A 26,500-nucleotide genomic window follows, 5' to 3' on the forward strand; every position below is an offset into this window, starting at 1 on the left:
CTATAACAGATAATATTGAAAGCTTTTTGTAAGAAGTTTCGACAAAAATTCTATACATACACACCAGCACATGTAAGTCTAGTATCACCATAATCATACTGATCAATTGTGAAGTTAAAATTATACTAGGCCAGTTTTACCACAAAGTGAACGTCATGTAACAAAGCCCAAAAAACAACAGAAGGGTTTTTGGTTGTTTCTTTGCAATTCCATCATATTTTTTTCTCCATTTTATACCACAATAAATGTTTATATTAATAGTTTCATTCAAAACTACAACTTGTCTCTCCCAAAAAAATCTCATGATACAGCTGTGTCGAAGAAAAAAAAAAAAAAAGCTAAAGATCTTGGAAGATGAGGGAAAAAAAAGCAACAAAATAGGTAAAATGACTTTGTCTCCAGGGGTTAAGCAGCTACACTTAGATAACAAAATCCAAGCAACAAAGTTCAGACAGCAAAACAAATAACGTAGTTTCTATGATTCCGCTAAAGCTCTGAAGTTCATATTGGAAAGTAAAAATGTATAGAAATATCTTTTGCTCTTACCTTATACATTCCAGCACACATGTTCTGATATGCTTGGCTGAGCGTTATTTCCCTGTTCAATGGACGGACTGTAACATAAAAGCAGAATTTACTAGGTCAGAACAGTAAGGGTCTACCGTACATACTTGTGTATAAGCCGACCCCCCCCCCCCCCCCCAATTTTGTCACAAAAAACTGGGAAAACTTAACGACTCGCGTATAAGCCGAGGGTGCACAGTGAGTGGCCCCAGATAATGCTGCACAGTGAGTGGCCCCAGATAATGCTGCACAGTGAGTGGCCCCAGATAATGCTGCACAGTGAGTGGCCCCAGATAATGCTGCACAGTGTGTGGCCCCAGATAATGCTGCACAGTGAGTGGCCCCAGATAATGCTGCACAGTGTGTGGCCCCAGATAATGCTGCACAGTGTGTGGCCCCAGATAATGCTGCACAGTGTGTGGCCCCAGATAATGCTGCACAGTGTGTGGCCCCAGATACTGCTGCACAGTGTGTGGCCCCAGATAATGCTGCACAGTGAGTGGCCCCAGATAATGCTGCACAGTGTGTGGCCCCAGATAATGCTGCACAGTGTGTGGCCCCAGATAATGCTGCACAGTGTGTGGCCCCAGATAATGCTGCACAGTGTGTGGCCCCAGATAATGCTGCACAGTGTGTGGCCCCAGATAATGCTGCACAGTGTGTGGCCCCAGATAATGCTGCACAGTGTGTGGCCCCAGATAATGCTGCACAGTGTGTGGCCCCAGATAATGCTGCACAGTGTGTGGCCCCAGATAATGCTGCACAGTGTGTGGCCCCAGATAATGCTGCACAGTGTGTGGCCCCAGATAATGCTGCACAGTGAGTGGCCCCAGATAATGCTGCACAGTGAGTGGCCCCAGATAATGCTGCACAGTGAGTGGCCCCAGATAATGCTGCACAGTGTGTGGCCCCAGATAATGCTGCACAGTGTGTGGCCCCAGATAATGCTGCACAGTGTGTGGCCCCAGATAATGCTGCACAGTGTGTGGCCCCAGATAATGCTGCACAGTGTGTGGCCCCAGATAATGCTGCACAGTGTGTGGCCCCAGATAATGCTGCACAGTGTGTGGCCCCAGATAATGCTGCACAGTGTGTGGCCCCAGATAATGCTGCACAGTGTGTGGCCCCAGATAATGCTGCACAGTGAGTGGCCCCAGATAATGCTGCACAGTGAGTGGCCCCAGATAATGCTGCACAGTGAGTGGCCCCAGATAATGCTGCACAGTGAGTGGCCCCAGATAATGCTGCACAGTGAGTGGCCCCAGATAATGCTGCACAGTGTGTGGCCCCATATAATGCTGCACAGTGAGTGGCCCCAGATAATGCTGCACAGTGAGTGGCCCCAGATAATGCTGCACAGTGTGTGGCCCCAGATAATGCTGCACAGTGTGTGGCCCCAGATAATGCTGCACAGTGTGTGGCCCCAGATAATGCTGCACAGTGTGTGGCCCCAGATAATGCTGCACAGTGTGTGGCCCCAGATAATGCTGCACAGTGTGTGGCCCCAGATAATGCTGCACAGTGTGTGGCCCCAGATAATGCTGCACAGTGTGTGGCCCCAGATACTGCTGCACAGTGTGTGGCCCCAGATACTGCTGCACAGTGTGTGGCCCCAGATACTGCTGCACAGTGTGTGGCCCCAGATACTGCTGCACAGTGTGTGGCCCCAGATACTGCTGCACAGTGTGTGGCCCCAGATACTGCTGCACAGTGTGTGGCCCCAGATACTGCTGCACAGTGTGTGGCCCCAGATACTGCTGCACAGTGTGTGGCCCCAGATACTGCTGCACAGTGTGTGGCCCCAGATACTGCTGCACAGTGTGTGGCCCCAGATACTGCTGCACAGTGTGTGGCCCCAGATACTGCTGCACAGTGTGTGGCCCCAGATACTGCTGCACAGTGTGTGGCCCCAGATACTGCTGCACAGTGTGTGGCCCCAGATACTGCTGCACAGTGTGTGGCCCCAGATACTGCTGCACAGTGTGTGGCCCCAGATACTGCTGCACAGTGTGTGGCCCCAGATACTGCTGCACAGTGTGTGGCCCCAGATACTGCTGCACAGTGTGTGGCCCCAGATACTGCTGCACAGTGTGTGGCCCCAGATACTGCTGCACAGTGTGTGGCCCCAGATACTGCTGCACAGTGTGTGGCCCCAGATACTGCTGCACAGTGTGTGGCCCCAGATACTGCTGCACAGTGTGTGGCCCCAGATACTGCTGCACAGTGTGTGGCCCCAGATACTGCTGCACAGTGTGTGGCCCCAGATACTGCTGCACAGTGTGTGGCCCCAGATACTGCTGCACAGTGTGTGGCCCCAGATACTGCTGCACAGTGTGTGGCCCCAGATACTGCTGCACAGTGTGTGGCCCCAGATACTGCTGCACAGTGTGTGGCCCCAGATACTGCTGCACAGTGTGTGGCCCCAGATACTGCTGCACAGTGAGTGGCCCCAGATAATGCTGCACAGTGAGTGGCCCCAGATAATGCTGCAGTGTGTGGCCCCAGATAGTGCTGCACAGTGTGTGGCCCCAGATAATGCTGCACAGTGTGTGGCCCCAGATAATGCTGCACAGTGTGTGGCCCCAGATAATGCTGCACAGTGTGTGGCCCCAGATAATGCTGCACAGTGTGTGGCCCCAGATAATGCTGCACAGTGTGTGGCCCCAGATAATGCTGCACAGTGTGTGGCCCCAGATAATGCTGCACAGTGTGTGGCCCCAGATAATGCTGCACAGTGTGTGGCCCCAGATAATGCTGCACAGTGTGTGGCCCCAGATAATGCTGCACAGTGTGTGGCCCCAGATAAAGCTGCACAGTGTGTGGCCCCAGATAAAGCTGCACAGTGTGTGGCCCCAGATGAGGACAGTGTGTGGCCCCAGATAATGCTGCACAGTGAGTGGCCCCAGATAATGCTGCACAGTGAGTTGCCCCAGATAATGCTGCACAGTGAGTGGCCCCAGATAATGCTGCACAGTGAGTGGCCCCAGATAATGCTGCACAGTGAGTGGCCCCAGATAATGCTGCACAGTGAGTGGCCCCAGATAATGCTGCACAGTGAGTGGCCCCAGTTATGCTGCACAGTGAATGGCCCCATCATATTGCTGCTGCCTCCGTTGCAAAAAAAAACAAAAAACACAGAAATGTATACTCACCTCTATCGCTGCCCATGCTCATCAGCGTTGTGGGCTCTGCAGTGACTGTGTAGGCAGAGGGCACGATCGCGCCCTCTGACCTGGATGTCACTGCAGAAGACGCAAGACAGCAGAGCGTAGGGACAGGTGAATATGCCTCCCCCCCCCTTCATACTCACCTGGTCCTGGCGCTTGTCTCTGCAGCTCCCCTGCTTGTTCCATGTTGTCGGCGCTGCTCTCTTCCTGTTTCAGCGGTTACATGGTACCGCTCATTAAATATGCGCATATTTAATGAGCGGGTACCATTTGACAGCTGAAGCAGGAAGGAAGAGCAGCACCGACAACACGGAACAAGCAGGGGAGCTGCAGAGAAGGGTGAGTATGATCTGACACCCCCGCCGATCCCCCCCCCCCGGTATGTGACTCGTGTATAAGCCGAGAGGGGGACTTTCAGCCCAAAAAAATGGGCTGAAAATCTCGGCTTATACACGAGTATATAGGGAACTTAATACGTCATTTCAGTTTTCACACCAGCAGGGATGAATATCAGCCGACAAATGCAGTTCTGAAAGCCGAAACGACTCGGCTACTTGCCACTGGCGGCGGACAGACAAACATTGGAAAGGGCTCACAGGCTTTGTTACCCATCAATACCTTTTTTTTTCTTCTTGGTCTTTTTACTGCTGCGTCCTTTCTGTTGTTCTTCCATTATGCGTTCCTCGGCCATTTGCGAGCTGTCTGCCCGACTAAGTGTGGACATCAGCCAAGCATAAAGGAATTCAGAAAGATACCTATAGCCAAAACAATGATATAGGCTTCATATTAACATTCTCATTCTATAATAAAACATTAAAGCATTTCTGTATTATTTATTTCAATAACAAGAATTCAACATAATCTTAAGGGGGCAGGCCACTACTTTTTTTTATTGATGGCCTATCGTTAGGATAGGCCAAAAATATCTGTTCGGTGGGGGAGTGACCCCTGATACCAGTGCAGCCAGAAGTTCTCTATGCTCCTGAAACACAGCACCATCAAAACTATAGCACAAATGAATAGGAGGTTGATCTGTACTGCCCAGCTATGGCCACTATATAAATGACTGAGCTGCTGTGTTCCAGAACAGTTGATTGGCAGGCCTTTTGGGTGCTGCACCCCCACCAATCATATATTGATGACCTATCTAGGCTAGGCCATCAATATAAAAGCAGTAGGCAAAACCTTTAAGTATGAAACAGCGTTCAGTAAGGAGGACGTCAAAGATCCAAATTCCCAAAGTTAGAACACAGCAAGACCTTCTTAAAACTATTTTTATAGGATGTTAGAAGAGTTGAATGGTTAGCACCAATTTTACATTTTTTTTTTTTCAATAAAATGAAAAAAAAAAAAAAAAAAAGTTTTTCAACTAAAGTGTTATTTTAGCCCCAAATTTTTCACTTCCACAAAGGAATCCATAAAAGTTGAACCCCACAATTTGTTGTGCATTTTCTCCCGAGTACACTGATACGCCATATGTGGTCAGACACTGCTGTTTGGTACATGGTGGGGTTAAGAAGGATAAGGTGTGCCATTTGAATTTTTGGATAAAAATTTAGCTGGAATGGATTGGAGACATCATGTTGCATTTGAAGAGCCCTTGAGATAAAACAGCCGAAAACCCCACAAGTGACCCAATTTTACAAACTACACACTCGAAATTCATCTAGGAGTTATAGCGAGCAAGTTGACAACAGGTGTTTCACAGCATTTCATACCACTGGGCCATAAGAATTTTTAAAAAATGATCCTTTTTATCCACTAAAATGTTTTAGTCCTAAATTTTTCATTTTCACCAGAGGTGATAAGCAAAACTGGACCCTAAAATTTATTAAACAATTTCTTCCTTATGCGGAAATATCTCGAACATGGTTGGAAACTGTTTAGCCATACAGTAGGGGCTCAGAAGGTAGGAGCACTATATGACTTTTGGAGTACAGATTTTTTGCAGGTGCCATTTGCAGAGCCTATAAAGGTGCCAGAACAGCAGCAAAAAAAAAAAGTTGTTTTAAAGACCCATGTTTTGAGAGCTATAGTAGAGCTGTACGGTGGCCTGTTTTGTTTTTTTGCATGGATGGTTGAAGCTTGTATTTGTACAATTTTGGGGTACATAAATAAAAATATTATTGCTTTCTATTCCAATTTTTGGGAGGCAGAGCGAACAAAAAAAAATAGCAATTCATGAATTTTTTTTTTTTTATTTATGCCATTCAATGTACAGTAAAAGTGATATAGTTTTGTTTTTGGGATCCCTTAGAGTTTCATTTTTCTTATTCTTATTCTTTTGCACACTAAAGCCATATTTTACAAAAGTTTTTGCATTGCCATATTCTGAGAGGTATGACTTTTTTCTTATTTTTCCACCAACAGGGCCTTGTTACGTATTGATTTTTGCAGGAAGAGATTACATTTTCAGTTGTATAATTTTGATTACATGTAAATTTTTGATCTAGTTTTATTAGACTTTTAGTCAAGTGGAATGATAAAAAAAGCAGCACTGCTGCCATGTTTAACCACTTCAAGACCGGAGCTTTTTTTGGTTTTTGAGTTTTCGTTTTTCGCTCCACTTCTTTCCAGAGCCATAACTTTTTTATTTTTCTATCAATTTGGCCATGTACTTTTGAACGACACAGTTTGGTTTTAGCATGTCACGTACTAGAAAACAAGAAAAAAAATTCCAAGTGCAGTGAAATTGCAAAAAAAGTGCAATCCCACACTTGTCTAGGTTCTTTTTTTTAATCTAAATGGTGAAAAAAAAATCCAAAATTTGCTTTAAAAAAAAAAAAAAAAAATTTGGCCATTTTCCGAGACCCGTAACCTCTCCATTTTTCGTGATCTTGGGTTGGGTGAGGCCTTATTTTTTGCGCACCGAGCTGATGTTTTTAATAATACCACATTTGTGCAGATACATTCTTTTGATCGCCAGCTATTGCATTTTAATGCAATGTCGCGGCGACCCAAAAACGTAGTTCTGGTTTTGATTCTTTATTTCTTGCTACGCCGTTTAGCGATCAGGTTAATCCTTTTTTTTATTGATAGATCAGGCGATACCAAACAGGTCTATGTTTGATTTTTTTATTGTTTTATTTTGAATGGGGCGAAAGGGGGGTGATTTGAACTTATGTTTTTTATTTTTAATACTTTTAAAAACATTTTTCTTTAATTGTTGGCATGCTTCAAGAGCCTCCATGGGAGGCTAGAAGCTGCCATAGCTCGATCAGCTCTGCTACATAGAGGCGATGCTCAGATCGCCTCTATGTAGCAGAATTAAAGCATTGCTATGAGCGCCGACCACAAGTTGGCGCTCATAGCAAAATCCGGCATCAACAACCATAGAGGTCAAACCGATGACCCCCGATAGCCAGAAGCGCCCGTTAAATGCCGTTAAAGCACACGTTAAATGTGAGCTTGACAGCGGTATTAGTTAATAGGAGCGGGTGGATCGCGATTCCACCCACACCTATTGTGGGCACATGTCAGCTGTTCAAAACAGCCGACATGTCCTGAACTTTGATGTGGGCTCATCGGATGTCAGTAAGGGGATTTTTTTTTTTTTTTTTTACAGTGTTCACTTTAGGGGGTTAAATAATGTGAGGGTCTTACAGATTGGGCCATTCCGCACGCAATACCAAATATGCAAAAAAAAAAAAAAAAAAATTTTTGTTTTCACATAAATTTGTTTCAAATGGCAAAACATTTTTTGCTTTTTATATTTTGTTTGTTTTTTTTTTTTCACTTATTTCATATACTCCCTCTTTCGAACTTCAACTTTAAATTTATTAGATAATAATGCAAACTATCAGTGGCGCTCAAGTATACACACGGACTCCAGGAGCATATGTAAAATACAAAAGTCACCGTCGGTGTCAGAATAAAATCAATAGAACTAAAAAATATTACTATTGCGTTTGGAGTCACCGTAAAATAAAACGGAAAAACAATTATATGAGCCAGTAATGAATAACCAAATTAGGACAAACAGTATAGTTAGCGCAAAACTAGTCTTATAAATCCCTTTGGATCTTGTCTCCTATTGCAGTAGGGGTTAAACTACCACAAAAAAAAAAAAAAAAAAAAAGGAATGAACTCAGTCTGGAATCAATGTGCCCAGTAACAGATATTGCACATAGATCCTGTCTCCTATTGCAGTAGGGGTTAAACTACCACAGCTATATAGGTTAGCTATGCTAACCTATAAAAGTAAAATTAATTGAGACATCAGTAGGTTAAATGTTTTTGAATATTCATATTGAATCAGGAGCCCCATATAATGCTCCATACAGTTCATGATGGCCCCATAAGATGCTTCATACAAAATACACCCCATATAATGCTGTACAAAGGTTAATAATGGCCCCATAAGATGCTCCCTAGAATAATATGCCCCATATGCTGCTCCATAAAGGTTATGGCCCCCATAAGATGCTCCATAGAATAGGCCCCATTTGCTGCCCCACAGATTATGCCCCAATATGCTGCCCCCATAAGATGCTCCATAGATTATGCCCCAATATGCTGCCCCCATAAGATGCTCCATAGATTATTCCCCCATATCCTGCCCCTATAAGATGCCCCATAGATTATGCCCCAATATGCTGCCCCATAAGATGATCCATAGACTATGCCCCTATATGCTGCCCCTATAAGATGCCCCATAGATTATACCCCTATATGCTGCCCCTATAAGATGCCCCATAGATTATACCCCTATATGCTGCCCCTATAAGATGCCCCATAGATTATACCCCTATATGCTGCCCCCATAAGATGCTCCATACATTATGCCCCATATGCTGCCCCCATAAGATGCTCCACAGATTATGCCCCCATGTGCTGCCCCCCATAAGATGCTCCATAGATTATGCCCCATGTGCTACCCCATAAGATGCTCCATACATTATGCCCCCATGTGCTGCCCCCATAAGATGCTCCATACATTATGCCCCCATGTGCTGCCCCCATATGATGTTCCATAGATTATGCCCCTATATGCTGCCCCCATAAGATGCTCCATACATTATTGCCCCCATGTGCTGCCCCCATAAGATGCTCCATACATTATGCCCCCATGTGCTGCCCCCATATGATGCTCCATAGATTATGCCCCTATATGCTGCCCCCATAAGATGCTCCATACATTATGCCCCCATGTGCTCCCGCTGCTGCATTTAAAAATAAAATATAATTACATACTCACCACTCCGTCGCTGGGTCCAGGTGCCGCTGCTTGCTGCTGTCTGGCACATCATCTGTCAGTGACGTTCAGACAGCAGGGGGCGCGGCACGCACTAACCACGTCACGGCACCCTCTGCTGTCTGAACGTCACTGACAGATGACGTGCCAGACAGCAGCAAGCAGCGATGGACCCGGACAGGTGAGTATCGCTATACTTACCGGTCCTGGCACGGTCTCTGCAGCCCCCAGCTTCTCCGTGATCTCCCTTCCTGCCTTCAGCTGTCACGTGGTACCACTCTTTACACCTCATGAATATGCGCATATTCATGAGTGTAATGAGCGGTACCATGTGACCACTGAAGGAAGGAAGGGAGATCGCGGAGAAGCTGGGGGCTGCAGAGACCGTGCCAGGACGGGTAAGTATGACCTGACACCCCCGACCCCCTCCTCCTCCGATCCCCTGGTGTATATGACTCGAATATAAGCCAACAGGGGGACTTTCAGACCAAAAAATGGGCTGAAAATCTCAGGTTATATTCGAGTATATACGGTATATTTTTTGCATTATTCCGTAATAAGTGAAAAGTAGAGAGCGAATTATATTAACGTCTAGAGTTTTATGACATCGCCATACAAACACGATATATAACAAGAAGTCACTTACCAATAGATGTAGTAGTACTCATGCATACTGTAAAGTTCCAGTTCAAAACCACTCAGCAAATACTGGATCATAATCCTCAAATTATGATAAAGCACCCAAGTGCCCAAACATGCTAAGTGTTGTCTCTGTGGTTCCTGTTTTAATAGCATACTGTGAAGAGCAGCGTCCACCTTCTCGGCCTAGCCATAATCATTAAAAAAAAAAATTACTGATAAACCAAGAGAGGTGCATCTTTTAAGGGTAGCAATATTTAAGTTCATATTGTACAACTATCCTTGCCTTCGCCCGTTCCAAAGACTTGTGCACATAATTGTATCATCCCTCCTTTTATGAGCTGTATGTTTACAGCTAAGGCCACTTTCACACTTCAGGCTTTTGGTATCCGGCATGGTGCGGCGAAAAACCGGACTGCCGGATCCGGTGCCTGTTACGACCAGATCCGGCTTTTTCCCCGTGCTGTATCATTGCTGCCGCATTGCGCCGGATGGCAATGCGACGCGTCCGTTTTTTTCCGGATCAGGAGAAAATAGCCGGTCCAGCGTCTGGAAAAAACGTTGCATGCCAGGAAACGTTGCATGCCCGGAAACCTTCTCTGCCAGGAATATATCCGGCAGAAAGAAGGATCCGGTGTCAGCGTTTGCGGCCGGATCCGGTAGTCCGGTTTTTCGCCGCACCATGCCGGATACCAAAAGCCTGAAGTGTGAAAGTGGCCTAAGGCTGCTCGAGCAGTTATAGGCATAAGGAATGTCCCACCATCTACGGCGGGACTGGCTGTAATCCACAACATGGAGTCAGCCATTTAATGCCAACTGTAACATCTTCGTGATTTACAGAAGTACTGTTTTTTTGTTTTGTTTCTAACAGGCCATTTACTGAGGTAACCATACTGAGCAGTATGCAAGAAAAGTTATGTTCACTACATTCCTTAGTCAGACAATGTACTTGTTTTATTTAATGGCTTTTTTAATATAGTCATATTAAAAAAATCTAGAATCCATATAAACACTGCAATAACAGATAGGAAACAAAAATGTATCCAGTACGTCAGCCCTATGCGATTTATTACATAAGGTGGCCAATGGTCAGATATAACACTTGGGTATGCAAGCAGGGTAGAATATCTGAAAAGTAGAATGCTATTGTCAATGGTAACTAAGGAAGAAACAAATACCTCATCTTGTAATGTTGCAAAATCTTCCAGGATATGACCAAGTTTGTCCCTCTGGCGAGCTCTGTTGTGACCATGAATCTGAATTAAGCTACAAAAAGGCTGGAACAAGAAAAGTGGAAATCAAGGGTCACATACTTCTCAAAAGTTCTTCTGTATTTTTCGGACTATAAGACGCATGAATATAGGCTGTAATCAAGCTCTACAACCGAAAATATAAAAAAAAAAATTATTTCATACTAAATACAACTTTCTTAAGTGGTTTAAGAAAGAGAGGCTAACATTACTAAGTGGTCTAGTCTGATGGGGTCATTATTTTGTTACTACTATGATAAGCTTTCCTGTTAATACAACAGACATGGAGAATCTACAGCAGTGGCATTGTGGAATCAGCCCAGACATGGAGCATCTACAGCAGAAGGATTGTGAAATCAGACCAGACATGGAGCATCTACAGCAGAAGGATTGTGGAATCAGTCCAGACATGGAGCATCTACAGCAGTGGTATTGTGGAATCAGCCAAGATATGGAGCATCTACAGCAGTGGCATTGTGGAATCAACCCAGACATGGAGCATCTATAGCAGTGGTATTGTGGAATCAGCCCAGATATGGAGCATCTACAGCAGTGGTATTGTGGAATCAGCCCAGATATGGAGCATCTACAGCAGTGGCATTGTGGAATCAACCCAGACATGGAGCATCTACAGCAGTGGTATTGTGGATTCATCAGAGACATGGAGCATTAACAGCAGTGATATTGTGGAATCAGCCCAGACATGGAGCATCTACAGCAGAAGGATTGTGGAATCAGCCCAGACATGGAGCATCTACAGCAGTGGTATTGTGCAATCAGCCCAGATATGGAGCATCTACAGCAGTGGCATTGTGGAATCAACCCAGACATGGAGCATCTACAGCAGTGGTATTGTGGATTCATCCCAGACATGGAGCATTAACAGCAGTGGTATTGAGGAATCAGCTCAGACATGGAGCATCTACAGCACTTTTTTTTTTTGCAATTTCACCGCACTTGGATTTTTTTTCCCGTTTTCTAGTACACGACTTGGTAAAACCAATTGTGTCGTTCAAAAGCATAACTCATCTTTCAAAAAAGAAGTCCTCACATGGAGCATTTACAGCAGAGGTATTGTGAAATCAGCCCAGACATGAAGCATCTACAGCAGTGGTATTGTGGAATCAGCCCAGACATGGAGCATCTACAGCAGTGGTATTGTGGAATCAGCCCAGACATGGAGCATCTACAGCAGTGGTATTGTGGAATCCGCCCAGACATGGAGCATCTACAGCATTTACAGCACAGGTATTGTGGGATCAACCCAGACATTGAGCATCTACAGCAGAAGGATTGTGGAATCAGCCCAGACATGGAGCATCTACAGCAGTGGTATTGTGGAATCAGCCCAGACATGGAGCATCTACAGCAGAAGGATTGTGGAATCAGCCCAGACATGGAGCATCTACAGCAGAAGGATTGTGGAATCAGCCCAGACATGGAGCATCTACAGCAGTGGTATTGTGGAATCAGCCCAGACATGGAGCATCTACAGCAGAAAGATTGTGGAATCAGCCCAGACATGGAGCATCTACAGCAGAAGGATTGTGGAATCAGCTCAGACATGGAGCATCTACAGCAGAAGGATTGTGGAATCAGCCCAGACATGGAGCATCTACAGCAGTGGTATTGTGGAATCAGCCCAGACATGGAGCATCTACAGCAAAAGGATTGTGGAATCAGCTCAGACATGGAGCGTCTACAGCAGTGCTATAGTGGAATCAGCCCAGACATGGGAGCATCTACAGCAGTGGTATTGTGGAATCAGCCCAGACATGAAGCATCTACAGAAGAATGATTGTGGAATCAGCCCAGACATGGAGCATCTACAGCAGTGGTATTGTGGAATCAGCCCAGACATGGAGCATCTACAGCAGAAGGATTGTGGAATCAGCTCAGACATGGAGCATCTACAGCAGTGGTATTGTGGAATCAGCCCAGACATGGAGCATCTACAGCAGTGGTATTGTGGAATCAGCCCAGACATGGAGCATCTACAGCAGTGGTATTGTGGAATCAGCCCAGATATGGAGCATCTACAGCAGTGGTATTGTGGATTCATCCCAGACATGGAGCATCTACAGCAGTGGTATTGTGGAATCAGCCCAGACATGGAGCATCTACAGCAGTGGTATTGTGGAATCAGCGCAGACATGGAGCATCTACAGCAGGAGGATTGTGGAATCAGCCCAGACATGGAGCATCTACAGCAGGGTTCCCCAACTCCAGTCCTCAAGGCCCACCAACAGATCATGTTTTCAGGATTTCCTTAGTATTGCTCAGGTGATAATTCCATCACCTGTGCAATACAAAGGAAATCCTCAAAACATGATCTGTTGGTGGGCCTTGAGGACTGGAGTTGGGGAACCCTGATCTACAGCATCTACAGCAGTGGTATTGTGGAATCAGCCCAGACATGAAGGATCTACAGCAGTGGTATTGTGGAATCAGCCAAAACATGGAGCAGCTACAGCAGTGATATTGTGGAATCAGCCAAGACATGGAGCATCTATAGCAGAAGGATTGTGGAATCAGCCCAGACATGGAGCATCTACAGCAGTGGTATTGTGAAATCAGCCCAGACGTGGAGCATCTACAGCAGTGGTATTGTGAAATCAGCCCAGACATGAAGGATCTACAGCAGTGGTATTGTGGAATCAGCCAAAACATGGAGCAGCTACAGCAGTGATATTGTGGAATCAGCCCAGACATGGAGCATCTATAGCAGAAGGATTGTGGAATCAGCCCAGACATGGAGCATCTACAGCAGTGGTATTGTGAAATCAGCCCAGACGTGGAGCATCTACAGCAGTGGTATTGTGAAATCAGCCCAGACATGGAGCATCTACAGCAGTGGTATTGTGGAATCAGCCCAGACATGGAGCACCTACAGCAGTGGTATTGTGGAATCAGCCCAGACATGGAGCATCTACAGCAGAAGGATTGTGGAATCAGCCCATACGGAGCAGTTGCAGAAGATGATAGGAACTGAGCCAAACAGGTGGAGGAGACGACTATGAAGTGCATGACTACAAAGATCAGGCCTAGCAATTCTTGAATATTTTGGCAAATTGTTAAACCATCACTTCTGAGTTTCCCTGTCTGAAGACTAACAAATGCAAGCACTCCAATATTTTTTCCAGCTAAAAAAAAGTGTTTCAAAGTTCATAAAATACGATATTTATAAACTTACCCGTACACAGTGCGTGACAAATGAATCTATGTAGTCTTTTGCTTGATGATTATTATACAAGCTGCATCTAAAAGACATGCAAACTATAAGCAAAACAGACAAAGCAAAATGTTGTCAATACAAGAAAGCAAAAACCTGTTAAAATACATACTTAGAAGACAGGACAGGGGGACTCACAAAGGACCGCAATGCATCTTTTATCATGTCTTGTATTAGATGAGTTCCAAATACTTTTTTGTTATCCACCAAAAAAGTGGTCTGTAGAATAAAAGAAGTATATTAGTATCAGGAAAACCGATACCCAAAAAATGCTTCCACCCCTCTCGTATGAGCCAGATAATTATAGTGTTTTTCAATTGCCAGTATGCAATACTGGATTTTTCTGCAGGGATAATGATGGGCTAACAGGCAAAATCATCTGCAGATGATCCAACCTAAAAAGGTATGATGATCTCAGGTGAACAGAACTTATCCACAACTGCATTAGAGAGGCTACACACAATGAATACATGTAGGCATCAGAATTGGAAAGGTTATACCTGTAAGAGCGATCTGGATAGCACACAAGGAGATTGCTCGCTGAATTCACAGAAGAAATCCTAAAAAACATTAACACGTTTATGTAATGTCTATTAAAATCTCTAAAAAATATATATTTTTTGTTTGTAAAAATCACTATTTTGACAAATCCTTCCTTCTCCATTAAGCTGTGTTCACACGTTGCAGTCACGCTTCTTTTTTTTCCCCCCAAAGTTGCAACTATACCATGAGCGGTGCAGAAAAAAAAAAAAAAGCACAGTTGCAGTAATGTGTGAACACAGTGTTAGCTGAAATTACAGTAAGTGACAATCTAATATCCAATTTAGGTAATAGAGGAGGGCAAGTAAAAGGAGGTTACATTAAAAAATGTGTTAGGATGCATATAGCATGAACAGATAAAAAGAAGCAGTGGTGATGACGGCTGGACAAAGTGGCTCTCCTATGTACACTGACAAAATGCAGCCTGCGACAACTGTGTTTGCTCTCCATGGTTGGCAGTTTGAGGGGAAGGGAATTTCTCCAAACTCAGACGCTGAATTACTTCTGATACAAGTGGTCTACCAACTTAAGTCACAGAAGCATTATCCAAAATTGACTTAAAATACTCAAAAGTCTCCATACATCATAATCAGAAGGCCACTTGCTTTCCCAATTGTCACCTTGTGATCACCAGACCTTCGTACCATTAACTTTTATTCATGGTGTATGAGTGGGAGAAACATTCTTCACATCGAATCGCCCGATTCAATACCACTGGAATTTAGTATGCAGGAATAAGATGTTTAAAATTTTTAAAATAGGTGAATGCCACTTAATGAATTCGGTGCATCTAATTAGTAAACTGGATTAACATTGCTGGAGTAAAAACCGCTAGCACCATCGAGGAATTTAATGGGAAGGCTTAGCCACGACTCCTCCGGAGCTTATTTTGGCAGAGATGATTGAAACCTGCGCAAAAAAACGTTTAGAGTGTCACAAAAAAGAATTGTGTGTGTATTTTAAAGTGTATTATGTCAGTTTTCTGGTGAAACCACTTTAACCCCTTAACCCCCGAAGGTATTTTCGAGTTTTGCGTTTTTCGGTCTGCTTCTTCCCGGAGCCAAAACTCTTATTTTTCCATCAATATGGCCTTGTGAGGACTAGTTTTTTGCGAGATGCGTTATGCTTTTGAACGACACAATTGGTTTTACTATGTCGTGTACTAGAAAACGGGAAAAAAAAATCCAAGTGCGGTGAAATTGCAAAAAAACAAAGTGCAATCCCACAATCGTTTTGGGTTTGGCTTTTTTACTAGGTTCACTACATGCTAAAACTGACCTGTCATTATGATTCTCCAGCTCATTAAGAGTTCATAGACACCAAACATGTCTAGGTTCTTTTTTATCTAAGTGGTGAAAAAAAATTCCAAACTTTGTTAAGAAGAAAAAAATGTGCCATTTTCCGATACCCGTAGTGTCTCCATTTTTCATGATCTGGGGCTAGGTGAGGGCATATTTTTTTTTTTTAATTGGGTGCCGAGCTGACTTTTATAATGATATCATTTTGGTGCAGATATGATCTTTTGATCGCCCGTTATTGGATTGTAAAGCAATGTCGCAGCAACCAAAAAAAAACGAATTTTCTGGCGTTTTGACTTTTTTTCCCCTCACTACACCGTATAGCAATCAGTTTAATCCTTTTTTTTATTGATAGATCAGGCAATTCTGAACACGGCGATACCAAATATGTGTATATTTTATTAATTTTTTTTTGTTTTATTTTGAATGGGGTGATTTGAACTGTTATATTTGAATATGTTTTTAAACACTTTTTTTTATTTTGGCATGCTTCAATAGTCTCCTTGGGAGACTAAAAGCTGCCATAACGTGATCGGCTCTGCTACATAGAGGCGATGATCAGATTGCCTCTAGATAGCAGAATTACTCACTATGAGTGCCGACCACCTCTGGCTGTCTTGCCAACAATCCGGTTAAGAAATTAACAGCAGTACATGGACGAATAGCAAAGCATATGAACTAACTGCTAGAAGCAGGCCACCATCCAGCCTGGCTAACACAAGAAAGAATAGTGCTGATCATGAAGGATCCTCACAAAGGAACACTTCCAGCCAACTTCCACCCAATAACCTGCCTTACAACAACATGGAAACTCCTGTCAGGCATCATAGCCACTAAGCTACAGAACTATATGAACCAGTACATGAATCAAGCTCAGAATGGTATCGGGACCGACACCAGAAGCTCTAAGCACCAGCTCCCAGTAGCTAGAGCAGTCGCTCAAGATTAAAGATCCAGTCAAACCAATCTCAGCACAGCCTGGATTGACTGCAGGAAAGCCTATGACTCAATGTCACACACATGGATCTGTGAATGCTTGGTTCTCTACAATGCCAACAGGAAATTAAGAACCTTCTTCAAACTCAATGGGGCTATGGAGAACAACACTGGAAGTCAACTCAAGACAACTAGCACAAGTGGCCATCAAATGCGGCATATACCAAGGTGATGCACTGTCCCATTGCTGTTCTGCATAGGCTTGAACTCCCTCAGCCAGATAATTACAGAGTCTGGCTATGGATACAAGTTCAAAAGTGGAAGCACCATCAGCCATCATCTCTACATAGATTACATCAATCTGTATGCGAAAAATCAACGAGACATCAATTCACTGATCCCCCGCAAGGATCTACAGCGAAGACATCGGGATGTCCTTCGGACTGGAGACGTGTGGCCGGTTGGTAATAAAAAGAGGCAAGGTAGTCAAGACTGAGGAAGTGGAATTGCCAGAAGGACGCATTGCAGATGTACAGACATACTACAAGTACCTCAGTATCCCACTGGGATATGGTAACCATGATGAGGAGGAAAGGAAAGCAACAACATCCAAATATTATCAAAGGGTAAGACAGGTCCTGAAGAGCTAGCTCAATGGGATGAATAAAATCCGTGCCATCAATACATATGCTCTGATCAGATACCCTGATGGCATAGTGTGCTGGCCAAAAGAAGATATGGAGGCAGCAGATGTGAAGACACAAAAGCTCCTCACAATGAATGGAGGTCTCCACCCCAAGTCTAGCACCAAGATTGTATACCAACAGAAAGGAGGATGGTCGAGGCTTGATAAGCATCCAAGCCACCATCACGGATGAAACAAGGAGTATCCAGGAATACATCAGGAAAATGGCACCAAAAGATGAGATGTTGAGAGAAAGTCTAAGGCAGCAACAACAACAGATCTGGATGGAAGAACAGGAAAATGAAGCGCCATGGCAAGACAAGCTGCTGCATGGGATGTACCATCAAAAGATAACGGAGGTGGATGACATGGAGAAATCCTACCAATGACTGGAGAAAGCTTGACTCAGTGACAGCACAGAGGCACTAATCATAGTGGCACAAGAGCAAGTACCAGATCCATAGAAGCAGGAATCTACCACACAAGACGAGACCCAAGGTACAGACTATGCAAAGAAACCTAAGAAAACAGTCGAACACAGTGGCAGGATGCAAAATGCAAGCAGGAACAGCGTATATCGAATGCCACAACCAAGTAGCGGGAATTGTATAAAGGAACATCTGCAGAGTATATGGGCTAAGTACCTCTAAGTCCAGGTGGGAGACCCCAGAGAAAGTGCTGAAGAATAAAAGGGCTAAAATCCTGTGGGACTTCAAGATCCAGACGGATAAGCAGGTGTTGGCTAACCAACCAGATATTGTGATAGTAGACAAGGATCAGAAAACAGTAATGATAATAGATGTGGCAGTGCCAAGTGACAGCAACATCAGAAAGAATATGAGAAGCTGGAGAGTTAACAGGGCCTCAAAGGAGAACTGGAGAAGATGTGGAAGGTGAAGGCAACAGTGATTCCAATGCTGATAGGAACACTTGGAGCAGTGACTCCTAAGTTGGGAAAATGGCTATAGCAGATCCCAGTAGCAACATCTGAGCTCTCGGTCCAGAAAAGCGCAATGCTGGGAACTAAGATACTGCGCAGAACCCTCAGAACCGGAGAGGAAGGCCAAAAAAAATAAAATAGACCATAGGGGGTGAGAAGGAAGTTTATTGTGTGGCACTATTTCCTTATTAAACACCTTTTGGTTCATGCTTATATGCCCCATCCCAGGCTAAAAATATCAGCCCTCAGCTGCCCCAGAAATGGCACGTCATACTTGAAGCACCAATTCTGGCACTTAGCCCAGACTCTTCCCAATGTCCTGGTTCAGTCATATCGGGGTAATAGGATTAGGGGTTGGAGTCTGCATTTGTCACCAACACCAAGCCCTAGATTTAGTAATGAAGAGGTGTCACTACAAAAAGATGGAAGAACAATTTCCTGAGTCCTATGGAATCTTTTAGCCACTTTTGCTAGGTAGGCCGGGTCTGGTCTCAAAACCACTATCTTCCAGCACCTGAGTGTTTGTGGGGGGATTTACCAACAAGGTCTGAATATCACTGACCCTACAAGCTGATGTCAATGCTACGAGTATTCTAGAACTAGATTTAAAACCCAAGGAAGAATCTTTGGGCTAGGGATTGCTCTAGATCTACAACAGGATTTAATAAACTGCACAATCCAACTATTGGCTTCGAGAGTACGGCGCCCCAAGGCCAAAGCCTGAACCTTAAGGGTGCTGCCCACTTTTCTGTTTCTGAATAGCTCTATTTTCAGGACCCCCCAGATCTACAACCTGCTTTTTTTTTTTAAATCAGATTTTTATTAAACAGTTTTAACTTACAAAATTGAGACAAGGCACACAAAGTTTTAAAATACAGATTTGAGACATACCTCTTATACACAAACCAACCCCCCCATTATCAAATTATAATATAACCGTGGGTCCCTTAGAATGTGACCTACAAATGTTTAGTAGAAAAAAGGGAGAAACACACAAAAAAAAAAAACAATTTTTAAGGGGGACAATATGAAACAAGGTAAGACTTGTACAGCATAAAGCTATGAACAGTCAGGCACATAGTACAAAATGAGCAATAGACATATTCATGACACCTATTCATAAAGCAAGACATCATATGGAACCAAGAGGGAGTAAGGGGAACCATAATTAATGAAGCATAGGGAACAGATTCTCCAGCAGCAAAATTTGGGATGGCAAACCAGGGGTGTTAAGCCAGGGGCTCCAGATTTTATCAAATTTTCCGATAGCTTTTCTTTTAATATACACTCCTTTTTCCAGCCTTACAGAACTATTGACTCTATTAATAAACTTTCGCTGAAGCGAAACGCGCGTCGGGGCAGAGGGACGCCCGTGGGACTCCACATCTATCACATGGTAGGGCTGCTTCGTTTTCATATGATTTGATCACCGCTTCGTGATTACTGCCGCATGGCTGGTTCCCATCATGATACCTTGAGTCTGTCATTATGCACATAAGGCCGACTTTTTGGGCCTTTTCTGTAAGCGGTATTTTATACCGCAAATACAAAATGTCACTGCCATTCTGACAGCGATCATATGTGTCTTTAGATAGTGGATTATATGTTCCTTGTCACAGTTTAGGTGATCAAATGTAGGATAATTCTAGCATGTTACAGTAATGGGACATTTGGGTATGATCATTTATAATCTTGTTAACGCATCATACTAACTATTTTTGTATTACTGTCATGTAGGTGTTATTCATAAGATACAACTTTTGAAGCGGCATTTATTCACAATTTTGTTTACAGTGAAAAAATCCTTTTGGTGGTGGATAGTTGTGAGAAACCTTATGGGGTAATGGCATCCCTTTTTATTGATATGTACATCTCTCTTTTCATATATATTTTTAATGTTTTGATAAATAAAAATATATTTTTTAATACCACCAATTGGTCTGGAGCCCGGTTATTTTCATTTCCTAGGGTGGACTTTGTGAATTATGCTAAGGGTTCAATAGCGATGGCAAATAGGAGGGGCGACAGAGGACATCCATGTCTTGCTCCCCTCCCCATCGCCACCACCCCAGACAACTCACCATTGACCCTAATCCTAGCTGACGGACCATTATAGAGTAGCTTAATGAGGGCCAAACCCCATTCTTTCTAAAAATCTTCCAAAGATAACTCCACTCAACCATATCAAAGGCCTTAGCTTCGTCGAGCGATAGCACCACCCTGGCCCCCGCCTCAGGAGAACTTAACTGCATATTGAGGAACAACCGATGCAAATTAATGGCAGTAGACTTCCCCAGCATGAACCCCGACTGATCCTCATGAATGAGCCCAGCAATAACCTTAGCCAGTCTGACCGAGAGAGAACTTTGGCAATAATTTTAACATCCGTCTGGAGTAGAGAAATGGGCCTGTAAGATTCAGGAAGGAGGGGATCCTTACCCTGCTTAAGGATGACCACTATAATAGCCTCTAGCATGGACGGAGGGAGCTGTGCCGCATCACTTGCAGATTGAAAGACTTTTAGCAGCAGAGGCAGTAAAACACTAATGAAGCGTTTGTAAAATTCACCAGGGATACCGTCCGACCCTGGGGCCTTCTCATTTGGAAACCCTGAAAGCGCATACTCCAGCTCAATCGTCAGGGGCCTATCCTATTCCTCAACTGCCTGCTTAGAAAGTTTAGGAAGTTTTATCTTAGACAGATGTGTCCATTTCTCCCTCGCAAGGCAGGGCCCTAGAAGCATACAGTTCAGAATAGTACTTTTTAAACTCTGCTAAGATGTCCTTATTATCTGTGATAGTTACCCCCTCTGTATTATGTAAACTCGATATATGGGCCAGGCACTCCTGTGTCTTAATAACAGAAGCCAATAGGTGTCCAGTACTTTCTCCCGCCTCAAAGAACTTCTGCTTATAGAAAAAACGCTTATGCTCAGCTTTGTCAAGTAAATGGTCCGAGTATACTTTCTGAGCCTCTTCCCACTGCCTCCTACTGGAGTCTGATGGTGTAGTAGTAAATTCAAGTTCATATTTATCTACCTCTTCACGAAGGAATGATGTCAACCTTCTGGATTTGGACTTAAACTGGTAAATTTCTTTTGAAAGAACCCCTCTACAAAAAGCCTTAAGAGCATAGCAGACAATGTTTAGCGGGGCTGTGTCAATATTATGATGTAGATATTCCTTAATACACCCTTCTATAGTATTCCCATTAATCAGAAGAAGCCAATTTGGGTTTAGCCACCATGGGGCCCAACTCCTCACTCCGTCAGCTCCCCATCTCATCTGCACTCTAATGGGTGAGTGGTCCGAAACACTTCTTGTTAAGTATTCGACCTCGACCACCAGAGTCAGCATCGAATCAGAACCTATCGCCAAGTCAATTCTTGACAATGTGTGGTGGGATGAGAAGTAACAGGAATAGACTTTAAGTTTAGGATTTTTTAAGCGCCAAATAACATGAAGACCCAACTCAGTAAGTGCAGCAGCCATTTTCGTGGTGGGGGGGGAGCTCTGATATATTATCTGAGTGGAATTTGTCCCAGAAGGGATGGAAGTAGTTGTTAAAGTCCCCCAACATTAGGACTGGGGCAGGAAGGTTTTTGCTAATGAAGAGAGATATTTTCCTAAGAACTTCACCAGAGTAGGGGGGTGGGATGTACAGGGCAGCCAATACCATATGAATGCCATAAACAGAGCAGACCAGATAAACATATCTTCCATCTGCATCAATAGAAGAGCTCACACACAAACGGGATGGAGCGATGAATTAGAATGCTAACCCCTCGAACATGCGTGGAATACACTGAGTGGAATGATGCACCCGCCCAGGGGTTTCTAAGTGTCTGGAGATTGTCCCTGACCAAATGTGTTTCTGTCAAGCAAACAATAGCTGGGTGACATTTACGGAGGGATGAAAAAATTGCATACCTTTTATTGGTGTTCCCCAACCCTCTTACGTTCCAGGCAAATAGGTTCACGTTTTGAGCCATATCATATTTACATAATTCTTTACCACAATATCCAAATGACTATGCCTACATAATATAACTGAAACCTGGGCCCCCTAGGGAACATCTGTTCCATGCTGAAACTCCCACACACAAACCCAAACAATATCCACACAACTAAACATTTCTCTCTAGAAGAGAGATTAGGGGCCTTTAAGAAAACTAGGCCAACACCGCAGTTAAGGCAGTGTGTCATGCACATAGGCAGATACAAAAATTTCCACACAGGGAGACCCGCCATCTGGCGGGACTAGATGGCACTCAGCCTCTCCTCAAGTTCAAGTCAACCAAAAATCTATGCGAGTTTTGGTGTGGTAGGACAAACAATTTAAGGCTATCCCGCATATCATCCAGATCCACAGCTGCAAGGATGAAAAAATCCAAGTGCAAGTGGATATGAGAGCCACCGGCTTAGCAACCGATGCCGTAGAAACTGCCAGAAAGTGCTGGTGTCAATGTATGCTCCTCCGTAAGTCTTTCTAATTATCATCAAGCCAGCCCAGGGCGGTTTTTGGAGAGTCAAAAAATTGAGTAGTCCCCTTGGCCACCACACGTAGCTTGGCTGGGTAGAGCATAGCATAGGGAATTTGGATTTTCCTCAGACGTTTCTTGATATCTAGAAATTGTGCCCTCTTTTTCTGCACTTCCAGGGAAAAGGCTGGATATATAGGAACTCTGTTGCCATCAATGGTGAGTTCCTGAAGTTCTCTAGCCCGCCTGATGATTGTGTCTCTATCTTTGTAATGCAGGAGTTTCAGGAGAATGGGCCGTGGGGGTGTCCCAGGGGAAGGCCGAGTCGCGACGATATGCGCCCTTCTCTATGGAAAAAAACGGGGAGAGAATGTCCTTTCCCATGGCACCTGTCAGCCACGTCTCCAAAAAGGCAGCCGGATTTCGGCCTTCCGCTCTCTCCGGAACCCCCACCAGGCGCAGGTTCCTTCTGCTAGAGCCATTTTCCAAATCATCAACTTTGCTGATCAATAGAGATATATTGTGGATAGCTCTACCCAGGTCTCGAGTCACAGGGGTCAATTTATCTTCAGTTATGCCCACTCGCCTCTCCAACTCACCCACTCTCTCATTCACTGTGTGTAGATCATGCTTTATACAGGATATGTCCGCTTTCATCTCTGCCATCTGAGTGGTTACATCCTTCAGAGTGGAATTACAGGCATTGATTGCTGCTAGGATCTCACTCAGCGTGGGTTCAGACATCGAGGAGTTAACCTGTGAACTGTCTCTCCCAGCCTCTCCATCCTTCCTGCTAGTCTTATCAGCCTGCTTTGTGGAGCTAACAGTGACCTTTGTACTCACAGTCTCTGCAGATAATGAATGCTGCTTCTCCTCTGTCAGGGTGTTCATGAAGAGTGACTGGCAAACTTCTCAAGTTTAGCAGTGCATCTGAATTCCTGTATGCAGGAGTGTATAGTTGCCATCTTAGATTGTCCTCTCTTACCCCTTGCTGAGTCCATATCAGTCCTCCTGCTTCGGGAAGAAGCCACACTTAAGGTACTGTCACACTTAGCGATGCACCAGCGATCCCGACAACGATATGGATCGTTGGTGCATCGCTAAGTGGTCGCTAGTGAGCTGCCACACAGGCAGATCTCACCAGCGACATAGCAGCGGTCGGGGGTCACTACTAACCTGTCAGACGAGGCGATCCTGATGTCCTCCCGCCCGTGTCCACGCGCCGCTCGTCGGCGCCACTGGAAACTGATGACGAGAAACGGCCCAGGCCGTTCTCGCGCGATCAGCGATAACCAGCGGGGGAGCCGGTCGGAGGTAAGTATCACGCATAGCGATATCGCTAGCAATATCGCTGCTGCGTCACAATACCAGTGACATTACAGCGATATCGCTTAGTGTGACGGGGCCTTTATTCTCCAGATAATCTTTGTACAGGAGGATTTGGGTGAAAGCGCAGAGGGGTCACTGATAGCAAAAATCACCGGTGGCAGGATAAACACAGGATAATCTGCAGGAGCTCATACTTTGCTGTCTGCCCTACATGCCGTTCAGGCCACGCCCCCATCTACAACCTGCTTGAACACTGCGGGTGTTCAGGGACCATTCCTTCTGCCTTATCTGGTTCTGACGCAGGAAATGTGCATTGTCGTTTTCTTTCCCATTTATGTGAAGTGATGTCAGGGAAGAGAGGTGTTGTTCTGCTATACAAAAAAAGTCCCATATTATTCTCATCAAGGATCAAGATATTGTTGACCCGTTTAAATATGCCGTCACTCGGTTGTCTGAAATTACCCATACATGACGGCCTTGAAGGATAGGGAGAAGTTTCTCAAATGCCATCCTCACGGCCAACAGCTCTCTCATATTGTAAGAATCCTTTCCTTCCTGGTTCATCCAGACATCCTGGACTATACACTTTCTTAGTTGTGTCCCCCATCCAGTCGTGCTTGCAACTGTTATTGTATCGCGCTTAAGGGCTTTTTACACATGGCGAGATCGCTAACACTATCGCTAAAGCGTCACCGATTTTGTGACGCAACAACGATATCGCTAGCGATCTCGCTTTGTGTGACATGTACCTGCAACCGCCCCACCCCCGCTGGATATAGCTAATCACGCTCGAATGTCCTGGGCCATTATTTCCTCGTTGGCGTCCTGCTGGCGCCGACTAGCGACGAATGGACGCAGGCGGAAGTAGTCATCACTGCAGTGTGACAGGTAAGAGCGACCGCCGACAGATCGCTTATCGCTGCTGCGTCGCTGGTGAGATCTGCCTGTTTGGCAGCTCACTAGCGACCATTTAGCGATGCACCAGCGATCCTGACCAGGTCAAATCGTTGTCGGGATCGCTGGTGCATCGCTAAATGTAAGGGGACCCTTAGTGGAGTTACCCAGCGGACCCCTGCTGACAGACTGTATTTCTAACCACCAGAGAAGGGAAATTGCTGTTGCTAAGGAAAGATTTATCCTTCCTTCCAAATGCCCTACTAATCACTTTTGTTCTCTCAAAACTTCCCACAGTAATTGCCGGGAATGGAGCTGGGCTGCATGAGGAGGTCAGGGACCCCACTAAGGACATAGTCCTCCTGAGAAACATGATCGGCCTATTTACTGCCAAATAAGGAAAGGTCATTACCTTGTGTTTAATTTCTTCTGCGAAAAAACACATCTGTGATGTCGAGTTTAATATGAGACCCAGAAAAGTTGGTACTTCTAACAGTTTTAACCTTTATTTCTCCAGATCTGACATCCATCCCAACTCTGCTAAGATAGATCTGACTCTTAGAAGCTGGGTGTTGCTCTACTGACCAGCCTATAATTAGAAAACCGTTCAGAAGTGTGTCTTGTTCCTGAATATGAGCCGCTATCATCTCAGCCACAATTTTTGTAAACACCCTTAGCGCCATGGAGAGGCCAAAGGGTAGGGCTCTGAATTGAAAAGGTCTTAGGTTCCTCACCATGGTAGAGCCACTCTTAGATATTTCTGATGGATTTCATGAATTGGTACATGTTTAGTATGCATTCTTTAGATCTAATACTATCATGTAGCAATCTGGGTACAGGAGTCTCATGGCTGTCCTTATTGACTATTTTGAAGACACTGAATCAAAATACTATTTAGTCTTTTTGATTAATTTAGTACTTTTAATTGTTTTAATCATCTTGAAGGTTCCGACTTTTTTTTTTTTTTTTTTTTTTTTAACAATAAGAGGGAGGGTGTCTTCTTCTTTGGGGGATCTCTACAAGGACGTCATTCAGGACCAGATTCAGAAATACATTTTCCAGAGCCAACTGATCTTCTCATGACCTCTTGGCAGATTGTTATTAGGGACCTCTGAGGGGGTTGAGTGAAGTTCCAGCTTTATGCCATCTTTTATTAAATTTAATATCCAGCTGCTGGATGAAATTCTTTTCCAGGTTGGAAGAAAGGAGGAGAGCCGTCCTCTCCCCTGGACTATGTTGTCATTGGGTGATCTTTTTTTTCCCTGAGTAGCAACCCACAAACATAAATCCGGGACTCATTCTCTTTTTATTTTCCCAATTGTCCTGACTTTTGGGAGGTCTTTTGATGCATT

The 26,500-nt window shown here is 44.4% G+C and overlaps 1 protein-coding gene across 4 annotated transcripts in view; it reads right to left on the bottom strand.

Moving 5' to 3' along the window:
- Positions 1–26,500, bottom strand: part of NAA35 (N-alpha-acetyltransferase 35, NatC auxiliary subunit) — a 143,538-nt gene that overhangs the window by 37,623 nt on the left and 79,415 nt on the right. For 3 of the 4 annotated variants that reach the window (XM_073545995.1, XM_073545996.1, XM_073545994.1), the window contains exons 13-19: positions 14,547–14,606; positions 14,159–14,265; positions 14,008–14,074; positions 10,743–10,841; positions 9,572–9,750; positions 4,350–4,486; positions 547–614 (exon numbers count right to left, since the gene is read on the bottom strand). In XM_073545995.1, coding sequence (XP_073402096.1) covers positions 547–614; positions 4,350–4,486; positions 9,572–9,750; positions 10,743–10,841; positions 14,008–14,074; positions 14,159–14,265; positions 14,547–14,606 — 717 coding nt within the window. Of the gene's footprint in view, positions 1–546; positions 617–4,349; positions 4,487–9,571; positions 9,751–10,742; positions 10,842–14,007; positions 14,075–14,158; positions 14,266–14,546; positions 14,607–26,500 lie in introns of all 4 variants that reach the window. The other variant, XM_073545998.1, reaches the window with a different exon arrangement.

Source organism: Dendrobates tinctorius, unplaced genomic scaffold (assembly GCF_039654945.1).
Source record: "Dendrobates tinctorius isolate UK_male_01 unplaced genomic scaffold, ASM3965494v1 ptg000144l, whole genome shotgun sequence".
Lineage (NCBI taxonomy): Eukaryota > Metazoa > Chordata > Amphibia > Anura > Dendrobatidae > Dendrobates > Dendrobates tinctorius.